Source organism: Diabrotica virgifera, chromosome 7 (genome assembly GCF_917563875.1).
Source record: "Diabrotica virgifera virgifera chromosome 7, PGI_DIABVI_V3a".
In the NCBI taxonomy this organism is placed as follows: Eukaryota; Metazoa; Arthropoda; class Insecta; order Coleoptera; family Chrysomelidae; genus Diabrotica; species Diabrotica virgifera.
Window position 1 is genome coordinate 51,435,876 of NC_065449.1, and position 21,977 is coordinate 51,457,852.

The 21,977-nt window shown below is 30.9% G+C and overlaps 1 protein-coding gene across 3 annotated transcripts in view; it reads left to right on the forward strand.

The window, feature by feature from the left end:
- Positions 1 to 20,228, forward strand: part of LOC114327325 (uncharacterized) — a 94,994-nt gene extending 74,766 nt beyond the window's left edge. For 2 of the 3 annotated variants that reach the window (XR_007699657.1, XR_007699658.1), the window contains one exon: positions 2,320 to 2,468. Coding sequence is in view for 1 of the 3 variants with exons in the window: in XM_028275913.2 (XP_028131714.1) it covers positions 2,320 to 2,595; positions 9,853 to 10,105; positions 19,740 to 20,172 (962 nt within the window). In the remaining 2 variants the exon portion in view is untranslated. Of the gene's footprint in view, positions 1 to 2,319; positions 2,596 to 9,852; positions 10,106 to 19,739 lie in introns of those variants that run through there. The other variant, XM_028275913.2, reaches the window with a different exon arrangement.
- The last annotated feature ends 1,749 nt before the right edge of the window (positions 20,229 to 21,977 follow it).

A 21,977-nucleotide genomic window follows, 5' to 3' on the forward strand; every position in this document is an offset into this window, starting at 1 on the left:
AGAAAACATAAAAATATTTTTTTAAACATTGATTTTTGCTTAAACGGAATGTTCGAATTGCCAAGAGACAGGTGGGTGGCAGATCTAACATTGAATTTAATCGAAAATCAATATTTATTTGTCAAACAAACATGTTTTCCCTGTTTTCTGACAACAGTAAAACGTATTTTGTATTAAATAAATTACATACATTTTTCTTTTTGTCTCAAATAATTTAATTAAAAAAATTATTTTTGAAGACCTTGTATAAATAATTATGTTAATATTTATATTATTGAATAGAGAATTGAATACCCTTTCAAATGAGCTATCACCTGACCCCTATCCTTGTTTAAAAAATCATCGATTACGTCATTAAATCCAGATGGATGACGTCAAGGAATTGTAATTTAAAAATAAAAATCGGCCTGTTTCGGGGTTTTTCCTTCAAGTTCCCGGTTTATGAAATAATGAATTTATGCATTACTTTATGGACGCGCTGTATAATATTATATACGTACGTTATATATGTACGTTTTGCTGATAACAATTTGCAAATAGTCAAGCAGAGCTGATTGATCTTATACCTAGGACTCGTCGAAAACGAAAGTCAATAATTATTTGGTCTGCAATTAAACATATCAAAGACAAAGATTATGATAGTGGATATACTACATAACAATTATCCACACATAACCACGATTGACTGGTTTGAGATTGTGAACTCATACATATATCTGGAATCATTGATCACAACACAGGGTCATTACAGGAAGATATTAATTTTGATGTAATCTAGGAAACGTTGTAGCAGCAAAAATGACCAAAATATGGAAGGACTGTCAAAAATTTAAGAATGTTAAAGATGAGGTTGATCAACTACTTAATAGTCCCAATACTGTCATACGGATATCTTGGACACTGAGACAATCGGAAAGAAGAAATCCACAAACCACTTGAACGCCACTTTACCCTCGGATGACCAAGGGGGGTAAATTTGAACCCCAATGCATGTTTTTATTTAATAAATTCAGAAATATTTTCAATTTTAAACTCATTATTTTTTTATTTGACTTTAATATCATTCTAGATACCCTCATATTTTGTAACAAAAGAAATTCCCTATATTTTACGAAAAAAAAAAAATATTTTCTGAATTTGGGATCAAAGACGAACTCCTTTGGCCTTCCATATTCCAATTTTATATTAAGTAAATACCGTCTATTATGTGGAATTGTATGTAAGAAACATTTTGAATATTGAAAAAAAAAATTGTTTCCTAAACGAGTGGCGACGTAATTAGTGTATATTTGAAAATTTCTTTAGTTCTAAGTTCAGAATGATGATTCCTGTTTTAGTTCAGTTGTAATTAAAAATATGTTTCACTAATGTTTATTTATAATTTATTGATACAATAGTAACATTAAAATTACGAATACATTATTACATTTCTTAAAACAACTTTATTTTTTTGTCAATTTTCATTTTTACCTTGGGGTAATTTTTTACCCCCGTTGGTCATCCGTGTAACAAAAAAAGGTTGGTCATCGGAAGGTTAAATGTTCTGTTGTAGACGAATGTTACGAATTCCTTAGACCGACCTTAGGACAAATAACTAAATTTTAAGAGAGCTAAAAGTTAGCCAACGACTCTTAAGTAAAGTTCATCTCCAACAACTAAAATACTTTGGTCACGGTAACACAGAAAACATGGAAAGATTCATTATAGAGGGAAAGGTGGAAGGCAGAAGATCACAAGGAAGATCCCCAACAAGATGGATTGATCAAATTACAGGAATATGCAAAACACCTAAGCATGAGTTAAAACAAATGACCAGAGAAAGAGATATTTGGAGACGGACAATACACGATATCATGTTAACCACTACACTCCCTCCGGGGGGCCAGGATTGAAACGTAATAACATATTAAAATTTCTTGTTATAAAGGTTTATACTACTCAAAATAACTGTCGTTTGCCTGGTCGTCAGTGTTGCAAACAGTATACTTTTTTGCTTGGATATTTACCAGATAGCATAGTTTTAATGACACAAGATTACAATACACTTATCGGAGTGTTCAAACAAGTATTTTTAAATACTGATGTCTCTTTGACTTAGTTGTGTAAAAAACTGTCATCAAACCATACTATCACTAACTTTCAAACGGAGTATATATTAACAAAAACTGTAAAATTAAAATACTTAACGAGAAAATCCAAAGAAGAGTTTTGCAAATTCCGACAGAAAAAACGAAGGAAATTCGTTGATTTCGCTTTTATAGACTATTGTATTAAAGTTACAAAAAGTATAATTATCCAACACTATATTTTATTTTTTAGCTAACTCTAATTTTACTTATGCTACCTGTATTCAAGGAACAAATTTAAAGCTTTTTCGAAATACATACAATTTTGACAGTTTCCTATGTAGTAAATCTATAAGGGGCCAAGTTCAAAAAACCAAAGAAAAATGTGGAAACCGAAATGGAGAAATAATAAACATCGGGTATAAAGTAACAAAACGATACTTCAAACCCTTAATTTCCGTTTGCTATGACGAGAAAAATGGAAAAGCCTTATACAGCCAGCATGTTATCCATGGAGAAGAGGTCGCATGTAAGTAGATTATATTATAATAATAAGATAAATAATATTTTGCATAATAATATGTGATACCATTTCAATTTAAGTAAACAGAAATATGAAAAATATGAAAAAATATTTTTAAGAAACGCTTTTCTTTAGTTACGAGTGACTAAAATTAAAAATATAAAAAAATCAAATAAAAAGCAAAAAATAAAAAAAAGTTAAAAAATCTAACACATTCGTCAAAGAAAAGCGTGGCGCGTCTTCATCGAATAAACGGTTTTCGCACCACGCTTTTCTTTAAGAGCACACAGTAGCGATCAACAGGTAGCAACAAACGCGTTCCAAGATTGCGGCTGTAATTTTGAATATTTTGTTGAGATATTTGGCACACATATTCGTAATATAATAAAGAATGGCGGTACAGAGCCCAATTTCAGAAATATGTTAGTTTTTGGAAATTACTCTATAACTAAATAAAATATTGCAAAAAGAGGCCTGAACCGCCATTAAGAAAGGCAAAAAGATAAAGTTTCTTCAAATAAACCTTTTTTTATCCCGTGCCTAGATTTTGTGTCACATTGAAACTACTAATAATCGATTTTTTTATAACAAGAAATCGAACGTCACTGACTTGGCAACATTTCGCGCCTATGTGTATAAAAATTATTGTTTTTGATAGTATAAACGTCACTGTCAGTGTCGAATTACCGACGCACTGTTGCCTCACTTTTGAAAGTTCACAGAACTTTCGCACTCTTGGACCGCGTTTGTTGCTACCTTTCTATCGCTACTGTTTGCTCTTAACGAATATGTTAGATTTTTTCAATTTTTTTTATTCTTTGCTTTTTGGTTGATTTTTTTATATTTCTAAATTTAGTCACTCGTAACTAAAGAGAACCGTTTCTTAAAATTTTTTTTTCATATATTTTTATTTTTTACTTTTTAGTCTTACACTTTTCAAACGTTAAAATATATCGTCATGTTAAAATATGTATAAAATATATAATGTACAAACATGAAAAGTAGTCGGAATCGGCTGAAAATTTTAAACTTTATTGTTTATTTATGAAGCATAACGTAAACAATTAACGTAAAAAGTAAAATTATGTAGAGTTCATATAATTAGCTACAATCTGTAAAAGTTTCAAGTTTATTCATTGTAAAAAACATGAGAATTTAAGCATTTTCCGTTAAAATCGTTTTTTTATTTAAACAATTAATAAACAAAAAATTTTTATTGACTATTCGTGTATTGTTCCCGCGAATGCATATGTCTGCAAATTTTTAGTCATTTGCATTGAAGAAAAGGCAGTCAAATTAACGTCCAAAGATTTGACCCAAACGATTGAACTAAAGAAAAGCGTTTAATTAATTAATAAGACAAAACGGATTCTAATCTTAATTGTAGCACAAAACGCCTCTACCAGTGCTTTTTCTAAGACTACGATAAAAACACGAATTTTTTGAATTCGAGTTTTGGTTGAAGTTTTGTTTCGTATCGTATTGAAATTTGACACGAATAAACGCCGATTTGTATATAAACAAATATATAGGGGTTCAAAATTTGAAACTTTATTGTTTATTTATGAAGCACAACCTAAACAATTAACGTAAACAGTGAAATTATGTATAGTTCATATCATTAGCTACAATTCGTAAAAGTTTCAAGTTTCTACATTGTAAAAAACAAGAGAATTTAAGCATTTTCCATTAATATCGTTTTTTTTATTTAAACAATTAATAAACATAAAACAAAAATTTATTGACTATTCGTGTATTGTTCCCGCGAATGCATATGTCTGCAAATTTTCATTCATTTGCATTGATGAAAAGTCAGTCAAATTAACGTCTAAAGATTTGATGCAAACTATTGAAGTAAAGAAAGCGTTTAATAAATGAAAATACTTACTCACAATCAATTTATTCTACCATTGGCGGCCGGTTTCGCTTAATAGGTATAATTTACTAAGCATCTTCAGGTTTCCAGTGTGTCAAAATTAAATGCTGAAATTACAATAACCAGTACACATTAGGTTGCTGTCTGATATAAAATATATAAGAATTGTGCCAATGAAAAGACAGTTTATGTTTCCCTTCGATTCAAAAGCGATGCACAATCTCTAGACAGCTGTTTCTGTTTTACAGACTTCCTCAGTAGAGCTGCGTGCACATCTCTGAGGCAAAACGAAACCAAACTGTCTAAGTGGAATTTTAATGTAGTTTAAATTCCACTTTTGGGACGTTGCCGCGGCATTTCTTATAGAAAAAGCGAAACGTCTCATAAAAAAAATTCGCTATTAAAATAAAAATTAAAATAGCACATAATTATTTAAATCTGAAAACTTTTCTTGTTGGAACTTCTTTCTGGTACTTCCTTAATAATATCTGCCTTTTTCAATTTATCAGAACAAGAGACGACGAATATAGAAAGCGAAAAGCACTCTACAATATTGTAAAAGGCAGAGATTAAGGATGTACCAGAAAATGGTTCTAACAAGAAAGGTTTTCAGATGTAAATAATTTTTTCTATAATAATGAATTTTTTATCTAAGACTTTTCGCTTTTCTAATTTTTCTTTCTCTGATTCTGGCTTTGGTTTAGAATCTAAACCAATTAGAACTAGCCTTTAGCCACGTAATTGTATAACTTATCACTAACTCAGGTGTAATGTGTAGTGTGTGTGTTGAGTAAGTGTCTTGTTACTTTGCAAAGTCGACGTCATTGTCTTTGCAAAGAGACGCTAATTGTATCCGAACGTCTGCGGTCCGTCCGCTTGCTTTTCTAATTATGCCAATATTATACAGGGTGTAACGAAAATACAGGTCATAAATTTAATCACATATTCTGGGACCAAAAATAGTTTGATTGAGCCTAACTTACCTTAGTACAAATGTGCATATAAAAAAAGTCACAACCCTTTGAAGTTACAAAATGAAAATCGATTTTTTCCAATATATCGAAAACTATTAAAGATTTTTTATTGAAAATGGACATATGGTATTTTTCTGACAGTAGCATCTTAAAAAAAAATTATAGTGAAATTTGGACACCCTATAAAAATTTTATGGGGGTTTAGTTCCTTTAAACCCCCCCAAACTTTTGTGTACGTTCCAATTAAATTGTTATTGTAGTACCATTACTTAAACACAATATTTTTAAAACTTTTTTGGCTCTTAGTACTTTTTCAAAAATTCAGTTTTTATCGAGATATTTTGAATATTTGTCAAATCCACCACATATTTGTATATGGTTAAGTACGATTATGGAGACTAGGTAAAAATATGAAAATTTATGTATGATTTACATTTTTAGGTATATTTTAACCGTATTAAAAAAGAAGCCATATCTCGATAAAAGTTGCCTTCTCGAAAAAATACAAAGAGGCAAAAAAGTTTTAAAAACATTTTGTTTAACTAATGGTATCGCATTAATAGTTTAATTGGAGCGTACACAAACATTTGGGGGGTTTAAAGGAACAAAACCCCCATAAAATTTTTATGTAAACATATTAAAAAAGAAGCCGCAACTCGATAAAAACTGCCTTATCGAAAAAATACTGAGAGCCAAAAAAGTTTTAAAAATATTGAATTTAACTAATGGTACCACAATAATAATTTAATTGGAACGTACAGAAAAGTTTGGGGGGTTTAAGGGAACAAAACCCCCATAAAATTTTTATGGGGAGCACAAATTTCACTATAATTTTTCTTTAAGATGCTCCTGCCGTAGGTATGCCACGTATCCATTTTCAATAAAAAATCTCTAATAGTTTTCGATATATCCGAAAAAATCGATTTTCATTTTGTAACTTCAAAGGGCTATAACTTTTTTTATGTGCATATTTATACTAAGGTAAGTTAAGTTCATTCGAACTATTTTTGGTCCCAAAATATGTGATTTAATTTATGACCTGTATTTTTGTTACACCCTGTATATGTGTAAAGTTTTTAATGGAGTATAATTTTGATAAGTTTTTACTTACACGCCCATACAAGAAATATTTTGAAATGTATGTAGTATCATGCTTAAAAAGATATGTTTTTATATGTATGTTATTTATTTATGACAAGCAGCACTGTAACTAGGGCAGTGCTGTGTTAGGGGAGTGCATATAGATTTTCGCTTCGGAAAAAATCAAACAAGATAGAACTTTTTGTAATTTAATTAAGAAATGTTTAATAAACAACAAAGGTTCTACTCGAGAAGTGGGTGCTTCATTTTTTATTAAACAAATGAACTACGAAGTTAGATGTTTTTTAAATAACTCCGAAAATATAAATTTTAGGAAAAAACTGACTTGACCTTTAAAAAATTCAGGAAATTTTACAAAAAAAAACCTTATATAAAGAATTTTCAGAAATTAAATCTGTATCTTCTATAATTTTTTATTTATAACGCTAAAGTCACCCTTCTCACAAACACTGTAAACTAGCGTACGGCGAAGTGCACGGTTGAGTTATTTTAATATAATTCTTTAACTAATGGATCAAATGAAATGTTACAAATTGAACATGAAAGAAGAATAATTAAGATATCTTATGGTTATAATAAAAAGAAATAAAATGTATGGTCATAAGTACGATGTGGGCAGAAAATGAGCCTTACATGCATTTTGTTTAAAAATGATTTAAACATGTGTAACTAATACAATTTTTCTTATAAAACTCAATTTTGCACACCTTACCTTTTAAGCATCTTGATAAATGATGTTTTATTCAAAAAAAATCTTAAAAATTTAATTCAAATGATATGAAGCCTCAAAAAATGTAATTTTTGAAATATTCGTAGTTTTATAGAATTACCACCACTTTAAAACGGTATTACTCAAGTTTGAACAGATCTATTAAAGTTTTATAAGTGCTTTTTTAAAGCTTAGGATGTAATATTTAAACAGCACTAAATTATTTGAAGAGTACAGGGGAAAAACAAGGAATGTACCTTTTTTATGAATTTTGGGTTTTCTCGCCATGTGGTAGCAAAAAATGAGTACTATCGACTAGCGGACTATCCTATCAATTTATGACAATAACCAGAAAGATTAGTCTATATAGATTTTCTAAGAATTTGTATACAGGCGAAGAACCAGGATTGTGCGCACGCCACTGAACAAAAATAAGAAATGTTAGCAGTTTTTTGGTGCATTATTAAATTAATAATTAATAAGTTAATCTATATAAGAACCTTTTAAGTCATTTTTAGGTATCATAAGAATTAAACCTTTATTGGTGTTTATCTCAATATGTACAAAACGTGACATTCCTTGTTGTCCCCTGTACTCTTCATTTTACTTTAGAAATGAAATAAACTATTTCTTTTTGAGAAAATTATGAAGGATAACAAAAATGTAATACAAAAACCGAAAATCACCAGCTAAAAAAATGTTTATACAAAGTGATCAACACTTTTTTCTGTAAAACTTACCTAAAATACATTTAATAGTAAGCTTTAACAATAATAAATGTTCAGCAAAAAAATTTTTTTTGCTCTTATACAGTATGTGCGTAACTTGGAACCTATTGATAACTTTTTTATTATCAGTTTTACGAGAAAAAAGTTATTCTGTATAAAATACTCTGCATAGTATATAATCTCAGATGCAATCATCAACTATCAAATTTAATTAATATTACACGAGGTATGTCAAAAAATATGAATTTCACTCAAGAGTAAAGTACTTTCACATTTCACAATATCGAAAATTGTTAATAAGAAAAGTTGTTTGGAATTAAAATGTTTGTTTTAGTGTTCAATTACATCCTTCTAATTAAAATATTGTGAATAATAAAGGCACTTAACTCTTAAGAAAAATTCATATTTTTTACATACTTCGTATAAAATTAAAAAAGCTTGATATCTGATGGTTGTATCTTAAATTTTAGACCAGGGAGAGCATTTTATGAAGAATAACTTTTTTTCGTAAAAGTGATAATAAAATAGTTATTATAATTATTGTAATAAAATGATGATGAGTAGTATCCGTAATTTAAGAAAAAATTGAAAAATATTTTTGTCGATTAGAATGATGTAATTGTATATTTAAACATTGTTTTTTAATTTCAAACAATTTTTCATAATATCATTGTTTGATATTCTGGAATATAAAGGTACTTTACTCTTTAACTAAATTCATATTTTTGACATAACATAAAATTGATAAAAATTGATATCTGATGGTTGAGTTTTAGATTTTTGACTATCCTGAGCAATTTATCAAGATTAACTTTTTTTCGTAAAATTGATAATAAAAAAGTTTTCCATGTGGTTCCTAGCTACGCAGACATACTGAATAAGAGCTTCTGTATAAGAATTTATAAATTGCAATGCCATATTCGGATTCAGCATAATCAAAAACAAAATAGAAACATATTTCATCAAAGTAAAATGATGAATTTAACGATATTTTTAAAATTATTTATAAAAAAATTGTTACTGTTTAAACAATTAATAAACAATTAGCGGCCAAATGTGCGAGTAGAATTTTTACTTTAACAAGTATATAAACTAACAAAAAAAGTTTTAGAAAATAATAAGCTTGTTTTAATTTTTCCTAAACAATGCATGTTTTCAGTAGTAATTGCACAAGAGCTCTGAAATTATTGAATTTTTCCCGAGTGACACTTTGACAGTTTTAATTTCATGAGCCGAAGGCAAGTGAAATTATGTCAAAGTGTCACGGGAGCAAAAATTCTATATTAATTTCAGAGGCCGAGTGCAATTTGTTGCGATTATTTCATGAATAAAACTGTTCAAAACCAAAATTTTATTATAATTTATTTATGTAAGTACCATTAAACACACAGTTTTTATAAATATTTGACGATTGAAAGTCATCACTTTTATAATTTTTAAAATATTAATTGTCATTAATGTCACTGAATGTATTTTTTCGTAGCAACGAAGGGCATCTGACGTAGTATACTTAACGACGGGAGATTATCAAAAATTATCAATTTAATTCAGATTTCTGTAGCTTTCTATTGGTCAAAATCTACCATGAATGAAATAATCAAAAATTATCGATTTAATTCAGATTTCTGTAGCTTTCTATTGGTCAAAATCTCCTATGAATGAAATAATCGTTTTAATTGCACTCCCCTATATATGCTGCAGCGCACTGTAATGAGAGCAAAATAAAAAAAAAAATCGCCAAGCGAAAAGTTTAACCAAAATCTTCATTAGTTAGTAAAATTTGTATTGTAACCACTCAACTAAGAGCAGTATTACTACTTTCACAAATGATTGCAGAAATCTGATACTATGCTACTTTTTTGTTTTCGTCTTCAGATACTTCGAGGTTCAAAGAGCGTCCAAACTTTTCTACAGATGGTCTAGCCAAAGACGTATCAGCAAATCTAGCATACAAACGAGCTTACCAAAAATCCACGTTTAGCAGTCTATTAGGTAGCTCTAGAGAGGCAGAACAATATATAAACACTAAATCATATTTATCACGTGGCCATCTTTCTCCCGATGCAGATTTTCTTTTTGCAAGTTCTCAATTGACAAGTTATTTTTATATCAACACCTGTCCACAGTGGTAAGTACTATATTTAGGCTATTGATTACGTTCAAAATAAGAGAGTTAAAAGGAACTACAGTTTAACCCACTTATTAGAATCCCTGTTATAAGAATATCCTGGTTTAGGAAATAGAAATTTGAGGTCCCGAAATGTTTCCATTTACTCCTTAATAAATGTAACCGCTTATAGGAATACGTTTTAGTAAAACAGTACCTTTTAATGGAATATTTTTCAGTTAATGCAAAAACTTTTTATGTACAATTTCCTACAAATTTAAATGGTGTCTGGTTTATAGGGTCTGTCATGTAATATTTTATTACTTCGTTATGGGCGCCAATAATTCTAGCATCCGACAAAAATATTCAAAGATCATAAAGTAGGCACTTTTTCATTTTTGTAAAATGTTTTTTGCTAACCCATTGCGTTGTTTGTTAATAGGTTTTAAGAAACAGTTAATTTGGAAGTCATAATCGCTTGTAATATTATAAGAAGTTTTCTTTAAGGCCAATCCGCAATGTAAATTTTTTAATCATTATAATTTAGAGCAACAGGTGAATAATCTTTTATGTAAAAGAAATTCGTCTAAGATTACCGATTTATCTTTCCAGAAAAAATAAGTAATTCAGTTGTGTGTATTTAAATAAGAAAATATGTATATTATCTACATATTGCATACATTTCATACGTATTAGTGTATGCATGCACATATAATGTAAATTAGTTTTCTAATAAAATAAAAGTAATAGTTAGGTACACTACTCTATTATTTTGATACAACAAGAAATAAAACCATAATTACCACATATACGTATGTATGTACATACATACTTAGTGTGTACAAATTACATTATGTACTATTATTAGATACATATATGCGGTACAGTTATTTCTACTATTAGTCACTAGTGATCGGTTATTAGAATATCCCGGTTATAGGAATATTTTTGGTTGGCACGAAAGCTATTCCAATAAGCGAGTTCGACTGTATGTACAACGTTAACAGGGTTTTATTGTTTCATATGGTCAGTGGACCTCTAAGTGAGAAAAAATCTCACATTTTATCCGTTTCCATAATAACTTGATGAAAAATTTTTCTACATTGCTTTACACTCGTAAGTACCTCGAGGAAGATCGTAGTAATGTGTAAAATTTGTTTTTATTTTTTTCTTATTTTTTTGTGTGGAATTTATGGCTTTGGTGAGAACTAATTAGCTTTAAAATTGGTAGCAATAGATATTTTTAACATAAAATAGAAATTTGATTTAAATTCGTATTTAAACCTATATTGTGAGATTTTTTCTCTACGCGCGACTACTTACGTTACAGAAGTGAGCCGACTGCTCCCTGGCTAAATATGAAAAAAACCGTCTACCATTTAAAGGGGTGCGTTTTTATAAAAGGGGTGAATTAGTCCCTAGGCAGAGGGTGCATTAGGGTGAGATCTATGCACTATTGGTACAAACACGTCTACAGAAAAGTTGTTCCAGGGTAAATTTACTATCGAAATATCAACTTTTAAATTAAAAAATATTTTTTTACAAAAACATATTCAAAAAAAGCAAAAAAAATCACGAAAGAAAGCAATTTTGGTTGTTGCCCCATAACTGTTTTCCACCGGAATATAGGTATAGGCATTGCTTCACAGGAAAAAACTTATATCCTTCCTCCTTAAAACTACCTTTAGAAGAAGTCATTAGGATTTATAATTTCCAAAATATGATTTTTCAAATTTCGCCACTCATCGCATTTTTGGGTCATTTTTTTATTATTTCGCAACATTGTTCCGTAACTTGTTTGTACGCAGTTTTAGGTATATTATGCAATGGTACATTTAGTAGGAAGAGAAGTCAATTATTGTTTTTAAAATGGTCTCTTATAGAATGTCGTAGAACTATTTTCAAGCTAGATATGGTTTTTCAAAGTTTTATACTTTTAACGATTTTTGATTTGTTTTACAAATTTCTCTTTAAATTTCTCATGATAACTTTTCTACTTATATTTTTATCTATATGCATTACCGAATACAAAAAAGCTTATTTTCTTTACTTTAAAATGGTGTATTGCAAAAATTTCTATGATTATTTATAATATATGGTTTTTCAAAATGTGACATATACACATGCAATATCTCCCAATAAGATGGAAGCATATGGAAAACTTTTTTATTAATAATTTTATGAAAAAAAAAATTATTATAAAATACTCTACATAGTCTAAAACCTTAGATGCAATCATCAGATATAAAATTTTATTAATAGTGTACGAGGTATGTTGAAAAATATGAATTTCGTGAAAAGTAAAATACCTTTATATTTCACAATATGGAAAAGTGTTATTTAAAAGGTATGTGTAATTAAAAATTACGCTCTAATGTGCAATTATATTCTTCTAATTAAAAAAAAAAATTCAAAATTTTTCTCAAATTATGGATAGCCTTGGATATCCTACGGATATCTTGTTTAAAAATATTCCTAGAATTTTTTACATTATGTACAGTAAAGAAAATAAGCTTTCTTTTTTATGCCACAATGTATATACCTTAACATACAAGATAAAAAGTTTTAATGAGAAATTAAAAAATAATCGTAAAAAATCAAAAATCGTTAAAAGTATGTATAAAACTGAAAATCCATAACTTGCTTATAGTCGTACAACCTTATACTGTAGACCATTTTAATGGTAATTGACTTCTCTTCCTACTAATTGCACCATTGTATATAGCTAGAGATGCGTAGAAAAAAAAAATACATACAGAACAATTTTTGCCAAATAATGGGGAAAATGGTCCCAAAATTCTGTGTCCTAAATGGTCCCAAAATCATATTTCGGAAACTGTAAATCCTAGAGACTTCTAGCAAACGTCATTTTAACGAGGAAACATGAAAGTTTTTTTTCTGTGAAACCTATACCTATATCCCCGTAGAAAACAGTTTTGGGGTAAAAAACAAAATTGCTTTTTTCGTGCCTTTTCTTATTTTTTTAATATATTTTTGTAAAAAAATATATTTTTGACTTTGAAAGGTGATATTTCGATAGTAAAATCCTGGAACAATTTTTCTGTAGACGTGTTTGTACCAAAAGTGCATAGAACTCACCCTAATGCACCATGTGCCTAGGGACTAATTCACCCCTTTCTCAAAAATGCACCCCTTTAAATGGAAGCACTCCGCCTTTTTTCATATTTAAAGGTCCATTGACCATTTAAAACAATAAAACCCCTTTAACGTTGTAGTTCCTTTCTAAAGTACATAATCAGTAGCCTAATAATTTTGTTGCTTCTTATTTTATAAAGTATTATTATTTAAAATTTATTATTTACTAATCATCGAATATACACAGAGTGTCTCATTAATCCTCCAATGGACGGGTGAGGTCTGTCAAGTCTCTCTCATATGAAACTACCTACAACATAAACTTGGTAACATTTTTTTGACAAAATTGAAACGCTATATACCTTTTCTACTAATACAAATATAATAAATCTGCAAAATTTGAATAAGAAAAGATACACGGAACTTGAAAATTCCGATAATGCGCTCCTCATAGACCTCACCTGACTGAACCTGTAATTTTTTTAAAATAACTTTATGCTCCATCTTTTTACACTTCATAGAAAATTACCTCTGTAGTTCCGTTTTTGGTAGCGTTTAAATGTCTTGTTACTTAGTAAAGTCGACTTGAAATGGATTAGTTACGACAGTACGCTTGAATATCTAGAATTCGATCAAAGTTTTGTAAATTTTAATTTTTTTTTTAGAAATGTTGGTCAATAGTAACGCTCAGAGTCTTTAATAATACCCCAATAATAATCTGTTCAATATTTTAATGATCTTTTTCTGTTGTGAACACTATTATTGTGGGCGTACAAATAAATCGTGAACATGGTTTACTGCAACGTGGACGATAATATGGTAGAAAGATAGATACAAAAATGGGTTAATGGGTTGACCGAATTTGTTGATATGCTGTAATTGGGAACTTCATTTCCACTTTTTATTTCCGTATTAGAATATTTGTTAAAAATATTGTTAGCAGACAAATAATATGTTATCGACTCAGCGGTTATTATTAGGAAATATTACTAATTGTGTTATAATGTGTTAATTGTATGAGTATATCTTTCAAAAAATAAGCGCGATAACAGGTTTATGTAATACATTATAAATAAAAGCCTAGCCTTGGTCAATATGTTTATAACTAAATCTTAAATAAAGCAACATATAAAACTTAACATATAAAAATCTTAAATAAAGCAAAAATATTAGTCATTTTTCACAAAATTTAGGTAATATTTGGAACAATAAGGTAATTGGTAAAAGAAATAGGTTATGATGTAATATCTAATATTTCGACTAACTTTTTTACAAACCCTTTTTTTCAAGTTTTTCAATTTTTCGATGTAAAATTTAATTACCATCATATCGAAGAAGCAGGTAACACCATCGCATCTAGATGATGGGACTCTATTCCACCCAACGAAAGATCACCTACCACTGATGAGATTGCCCAGGCCATTAAAACACTTAAACATAACAAATCACCAGAAATTAATTAAATTTGCAGTGAGCTCTAAAAGGATTGTACTAAGCTCTACAGACACACAATAAATTTTTACTTCTAGTGCACCAAATAAAACCATACTTCGTAAAAGGTCTCAAGGATTAATATGCCCGTTACATAAAAAAGGACATACATACTTTATTTAATCCACTTGCTGTGGAATTATCTGCCTCCATTCGATGGGCCACGAAAAAATCTACTTCTTGTATTGTGCTTGTGTGTGGCTGCTCCGGGCGGGGCTGTTCATGTGTTGCGAAATATATGCTTCTGGTGAATTTCTGTTGCTGGGGTTTCTACCTTGCGACCAATTATTATTATTTCTTCCTCGCTAAACATATGTCTTGTTCCTCTGTTTCTTAGAGACTTACCTCTGTTATGATATTGTCTTATTTCGTTTCCATTTGTATTCCTATTATTATATTATGTCTTGTTACCTTCTTTTCTTCTGTGTACATTCCTACAGTTTCCGTTCGAGTTAGCGATTCTTCGTTCTTTGCGCTTGTGATCGCTTCCGCTAAGGTGCTAAAGTTCTTGGCTTTCAAAATTGTTTTTATCTCGTCATTCTTTGAAACGTTAGTAAACACGTTCATTGCGATTTTTTCGTTTACTTTGGCAAGCACTTATTCTGCATCTCTGTTTCCATCTGCTTGTGCTATTGTTGATTTTGCCATGAGGTCCTCTAAACTTCTTTAAAAATTTTCTATTAACCTATTCGCTTGTTTCGCTGAGTTGATCTCCGCTGACACAACAGGGATATATTGTTTTACTAGAAACTTTCCTTTAATATCGGTTATTAGTGCAGCGTTTGAGTTATAACTACTTTTCAGTCGTAATTTTGCTGCTTGCGTTAGTTTCACCTTCAACAGGTACTTTGTTAGTTGTGGTTTTCCCTTATTATCTAAAAATTTATAGGGCCAGGCTGAACGACACAATTCCCAAAATTCCAGAGATTGATAGCTTCTCGTTTTCGCCGGTTTCAGCTGTCACACCTCCACTGTTGCCTGCTTGGTTTATAAAGATCTGTTCCTCTTTTTCTTTGTTCTGGTTGTTTCCCATCTTAACCCATTCATGCCCGGTGGCAACTACAGTTGCCACGCCTATGAATGTCTTCCCCGCCCCTCTCCCACTGTGTAATTCGCAAAGTGCACTTAAGTTAGGTTGAGGGGGTTATCGGCTAACAAATTCAGCAAAGCCACAGTTTGCATGTATGATTCAACCAGTTTGTATCGATAGTTTTCTTAGTGGTGTTATACGTGTTTAGTTATATTCATGGCAGCCGACAGTTCAATGTAAGTATACAAATATGTATATATGTTTTTTCAAACCAAAGATTTATTTTCTTCAATAGCAAGCTTTTGTCGCAATTTTTAACTATAATTGTTATTCGTGAGGGATTTACTTTTTTCAATATACATATATAAAAGTACATGGCAACTTGAGTTGCCACTGGGAATATGGATTATCGTTTGTTATTTTCAGGTATGTACGAGGAAGAGATGGCAAGGGGTTACTTTTACACGAACTTCTGGAGGCTCTCGAAGAAGAAAAGGAAATGCCTGAATATATATCGATTTTTCCTCCCGAAGAACCTCCAGATGCAGATACAGATAAGGATTCTGATTTCTCGGATGAAGAAGTGGCCGGGGCGATACCAATCATCTTCCAGCTCGTATCCTGCGCTCTCAAGTAAGTGTGAAGTACAGTCATGAAATTAAAGCTGCAGATGATACTAACAACGTTTCCCAACCAAGTATCTCTCGACAGAATAATATTTCTCAACCATGTACCTCCAAATGCCCGAAATCTGCCAAACAACCACGTCTAAATCCAACTACATGGAAATCAAATATTTTTGAATTTTCTTCGAAGGTTCCTGAACCCGACAACGAATACCGGCCAAATGTAGAGGATATTTTGAAAGAAACAGTTAAAAGCCCGATTGACGCATTTAGGTGTTACTTTACACAAGATATAATAGAGCACATTGTTCGCGAAACAAACTCTTATGCTGGGCAAAAATTAGTTCATAATCTGAACGCCACTTCGGCAGAAATTTAAACGTTTGTTGGGGTTATGCTCTTATCGGGATATCATCCACTGCCTTGCAGACGGCTTTACTGGACTATAGATGAAGACGTTCATACACCAATAGTCTCAAATGCAAGGAGACGAAATCGTTTTGACGAACTCATGAGTTTCATTCATCTCGCCGATAATCAGTCCAATGACTGTACTGATCGAATGTACAAAATTCGCCCTTTGTTAGATATGCTAAATTCTGCATTCAAGCAAATTACTCCTGGTCCCACTGTTAGCGTCGATGAGAGTATGATTCCGTATTACGGGAGACATAGAAGTAAGCAATTTATAAGGGGTAAACCCATTAGATTTGGGTACAAACTGTGGGTAGCTGCCGATCCTTCAGGTTACATCCATCATGTTGAACCGTATTGTGGCTCTTCCACTCGCCTTCCTCAAACTGGTCTAGGATAAGGTGGTGATGTTGTTATAGGTCTAATTGATCACATGCAATTGAAAAAAGGACACAGACTTTATTTTGACAATCTTTTTACGTCGGTTGCATTGTTGCAAGAATTAAGTTCCAGAGAAATTGGAGGCACAGGAACATTGCGTGAAAATCGCTGTAATGCCTCAATGAAACTGCCAGAAAAAAGTGTGTGGAAAAAGAAAGAAAGAGTTGACGTGGCTACTTCATCGTCTGGAGATCTTTTGCTCGTTCGCTGGAATGATAATAACGTTGTCACAATGGTTACCAATTGTGACAAAGTATATCCTATGAAAAAAGCAAGCAGATATTCTCGTGCAGAAAAAAAAAGATTACAATCGATATTCCAGGTCCCGTTGAACAGTACAACAGCAACATGGGAGGCGTTGATATAATGGATCAATTCGTGGCTTCTTACCGTTGCCGAGTTAGATCAAAGAAATGGTGGTGGCCTTTTTTTTCATGGGCTGTAGATGCCGCATGTGTACAAGGTTGGCTCTTATATCGTCGACTTGGTTATGATATACCATTGTTGAATTTTAGGCGCCAATGCACAGTTTATCTTTTGAAATCATTTGGAACCCTTCCAAAAATACCTGGCGTCAGAACGTCTTTGAATTTTTCACCTGTACTTCAAGAACTCCGAAAAGACCACACTGATCATATTATTCAGAAAGGTGCATCCAAGTATCGCCGTTGTAAGGTCTGTGGCAATCGGACATCCTATCTTTGTATTAAATGTGACATTGCATTACACCCTGACAACTGTTTTAAAGTGTTTCACACATAGAATTTTTGTTGTTAAATGTTATTAACTGAATTTAATAAATCGATATTAATTTTTTCGTTTATTTTTATATTTACACCGCTTGATCCCAGTGGCAACTAGAGTTGCCAGGCTGCCATTTTGGCAGTTAGATGCTGATAAGGTTTTAATTACCATTTTTATATTTAAGGTACCATAGAAGTTCTGTGACTAAAATATTACACAAAAAAAATCACTAGGGAATTCTGGGCATGAATGGGTTAAGTGTAGAGCTGCATACCTCAATCTATATTCGAACCAGAAAACTCCATTCTTTAACTTAAGGCCGGGTCGCCATGTGAAGTTGGGGGTTGCTAGACGAAGACGCTACCCCGAACAAACAAACTTAAACTTTTTACAGAAACTTTATTTTTATATAATTAAATGTACAATTACATTATGTAGACCTGGAGATAGGTCGGGGATAACCCATTTCCCGGTAACTAGATCCCATGACTACGCGCGAGAGTGTGCAACGACAACAACGATGTCTCAGGTACTCGCTGTTATAGTTAAAAACAGTGCCGGGGTTAGACTTATTAATGCCCAACCTATTTGTCGGATAAACATTTTTTCATAAATATATACAATGGGACGTTTGAGTTTGCATAAATTCATTATCTCGGGAATTGGTAAATTTGAAGAAAAATACTCAGAGAGGTCGATTTTTATTTTTAAATTAGGACTATTTGGCATATATATGCTACTAGTGACGTCATCCATCTGGGCGTGTTGACGTAATCGATGATTATTTTAAATGAGAGTAGGGGTGTGTGATAGCTCATTTGAAAGGGTATTCAATTCTCTATTCAGCAATATAAACAATGCCATAATAATCTATACAGGGTGGTCAAAAAAAAATTTTTTGCATTATATTTAATCACAAAAAAAGAAGAATGTATGTAATTTATTTAATTCATAATACATTGTACTGTTGTCCGAAAACAGGAAAAAATGTTTATTTGATAAATAATATTGTTTTTTGCTTAAATTCAATCATGCCATTCACCTGCCTCTTATCAGATTGAACATTTATGTTTATTTTTCAATTTAACATTTTTTTGTGTTTTATGGCAGCAGTAAAATGCATTCTGAAATAAATAAATTACATTAAAAAATTATTTTTTTTGACCACCCTGTATAAATAATTATGGTATTGTTTATATTGCTGAATAGAGAATTAAATTACCTTTCAAATGAGTTATCACAGAACCGCTACTCTCATTTAAAAAAATCATCGATTATCTCATCACGCACAGATGGATGACGTCACTAGTATTATATATGCCAAGAAGTCCTAATTTAAAAATAAAAATGGACCTGTCTAAGGCTTTGACTTCAAATTTGCCCATTCTCGAGATAATATATTGATGCAAACTCACACGTCCTCACGGTATAAAGTTTGCTTTTGAATAAACTTCAAAACAACCTGCTAGTTTTCACAATCATAAACTTGACAGGATGACACGTTCCCTGTTCCAGTGTTTCCATGCATCAAAGTTTGTCCGACTAGACACCGTTAATCTATTAACAAATTTCCAGCTTGCTATTAATAAACTGTTTTTAGTACGCGGGATTCAGGCCTATTTGTGTGATACTACTGGCAGTACTGGCACTAAAGACAAAATGTCGCTTTAAATTATATCACCTACAACTGTCAATATTAAAAATATTTTGTTAAAAATTCTTTTACATCATAACGTAATTTGTTAAAAAATACACAAAGATATATATTTTTCAATGTAGGTAATTTTATAATTTTTGTTAATATATTTTTCAGGCAAAGCATCAATGGAGGTAACTGGGTCAGAGTAGAGTCAGCTGTAAGAAGGGTAGCTGACAAATACCACACTACCTTTTTAATAATAACTGGCACTCATGATGTACTGGACCTTCCCGATGTACATGACAATCCAATAGAAATGTATCTAGTTTCAAAACGCAAACTACCAGTGCCCAAGTTCGTCTGGAAAATCATGCTCGACGAAAATTCTGGAAAAGCAATAGCCTTTGTTAGTTTAAACAATCCGTTTGTCCAAGAAATCACAGAGGATGAACAGTTGTGTTCAGATATTTGTGAGCAATATGGTTGGGGATCAAAATATTATAGTGATTTCTCTAAAGGTTATATTTATTGCTGTGATGTTAATGAATTAAGAGAAACTGTTGACACAATTCCTGTTTTAAATGTTAATGGTATTTTACAAGCTTAGCGTTTTAAGATATTGAACAAATATATTTACATAAATAAATACATATTATAATGAAACATTTTCTTTTTCTAAATCAAACAAGAAGTTTCAACACATAATATGTTTCTGATTGTCATTTGTTACTAATAACACGATTGCAAATTTTTTTGTTCTTCATTATTATTGTCATTTTATTACAGATTTCCCTTTAATTCAAAATTGTCCATTACTTGGTACTTTATCAAAAGCATTAACAAAATATATAAATATTATATATATTTCTTTAGTTAGATACTCCAGGAAGGATTTTATCAGTTCCACTTCAATTTGTTTAATTTTAAATGCTTTTGAAAATCGCGAAATAAACTGGCAAATAACTTCTTCAACAATATCTTAGTAACAGCATCATAAGTTGCTGACTATTATTTATGGAAAGCAGTAAAAAATTAATTTTAGCTGGCTTAATTTAGAAACCCTCCTATACGTACTCCAAATGTTTACTGGGTAAAAAGTAATGAGGACAAAGTCAGGGGCGTAACAGAGGGCCCCGCAGCATGAAACTTGCTGGGGGCCCCATCTTGTCGTCTAATATATCTAAAAATGTGTCATTGTCATATTATTCTGCGCATACATACACATACGCAAGGTTTTTTAAGCAATGCAGTATTGAAAATAAAGTTGCCCATCAGATAGATACAATATATCGTATGTAATGTATTGTATGTGCATATTAATAAAATTGCAGATTTGTAGATATTGTATTCGCTGATAGTAGTGCACGAAGAAAGTTGTTCATCTCATAGAATAATACTATGTAATAATGTAGCCGTTTATTAATTTTCTTTCTATTTCATTATATACCAAAAAAGATGAAAAATGTAAGTTGTCATAAACAGTGCATGAATACACTAATAGAACAGTAAATGACCGTTTTGGAGGGTAATTATCAGCGTCACGACGTATTTGCTTGGCAATTTGGATTTAGATTCTACTTATCCTCCACTTCAAAATTGGAGTTGTGCCGTTGGTTGCTTTTACTTGGGGGTGAAAGTCACCCCTTCTCCGGGGTGAAAAATATACGTTTAAAATAAGTCCGGAAATAGATAAATTGACTAATTATAAGCAACTTTTGTTTTATAAAGCTTCTTTATCTAAGTCAATACTTTTCAAGTGACTTGCTAGTGAAAATGTTTATTTTTCAACAAAAAAAAACACGTATTCAGGCGGTTTTTCGCAAATAACTCAAGTATTTTACCGAATTTAATATTATCGAAAAAATATTTTGAGCAAAAATGTAGCTAATAAAAAACAAAAAAATGGTGTACCTATTCATGAAGTCTATCGACACAGTAAAAGGAAAATTGTAGCTCATGAAAAATTGTTCTTATTCGTTCAATTTCAATTCAATATTTCAACGTGAAATAACCAACAAACGAAGCACTTTTCGGGGAAAACTCATTGAAACTTTTTTTTAAACGAGCTTTATTTTTATTTTTTATAGCATTTTATAGCAAGATTCTAGCATCAAAACTGAGCGAGTTACGCTCAAAATAAAGTTGGCCCCTTTTTTACTAAAAAACGTAAAAATCTCACCCTAAGTTAGATCGGTTCGAAGTTCTTATTTTTGAAAAAAATTGGTTTTGTAGTAAAAAAATTTCTTTATTTTAGAAAAATGCCATTTTTTTCAAAATAACTTAAAAAGTATTAGCAAGGGCGGATCCAGAGAGCCCCTTGAGAATTTAAAATATTACAAATTTATACAGGGTGTCCCGAAATGATTGGTCATAAATTATACCACAGCTTTTGCGGTCAAAAATAGGTTGATT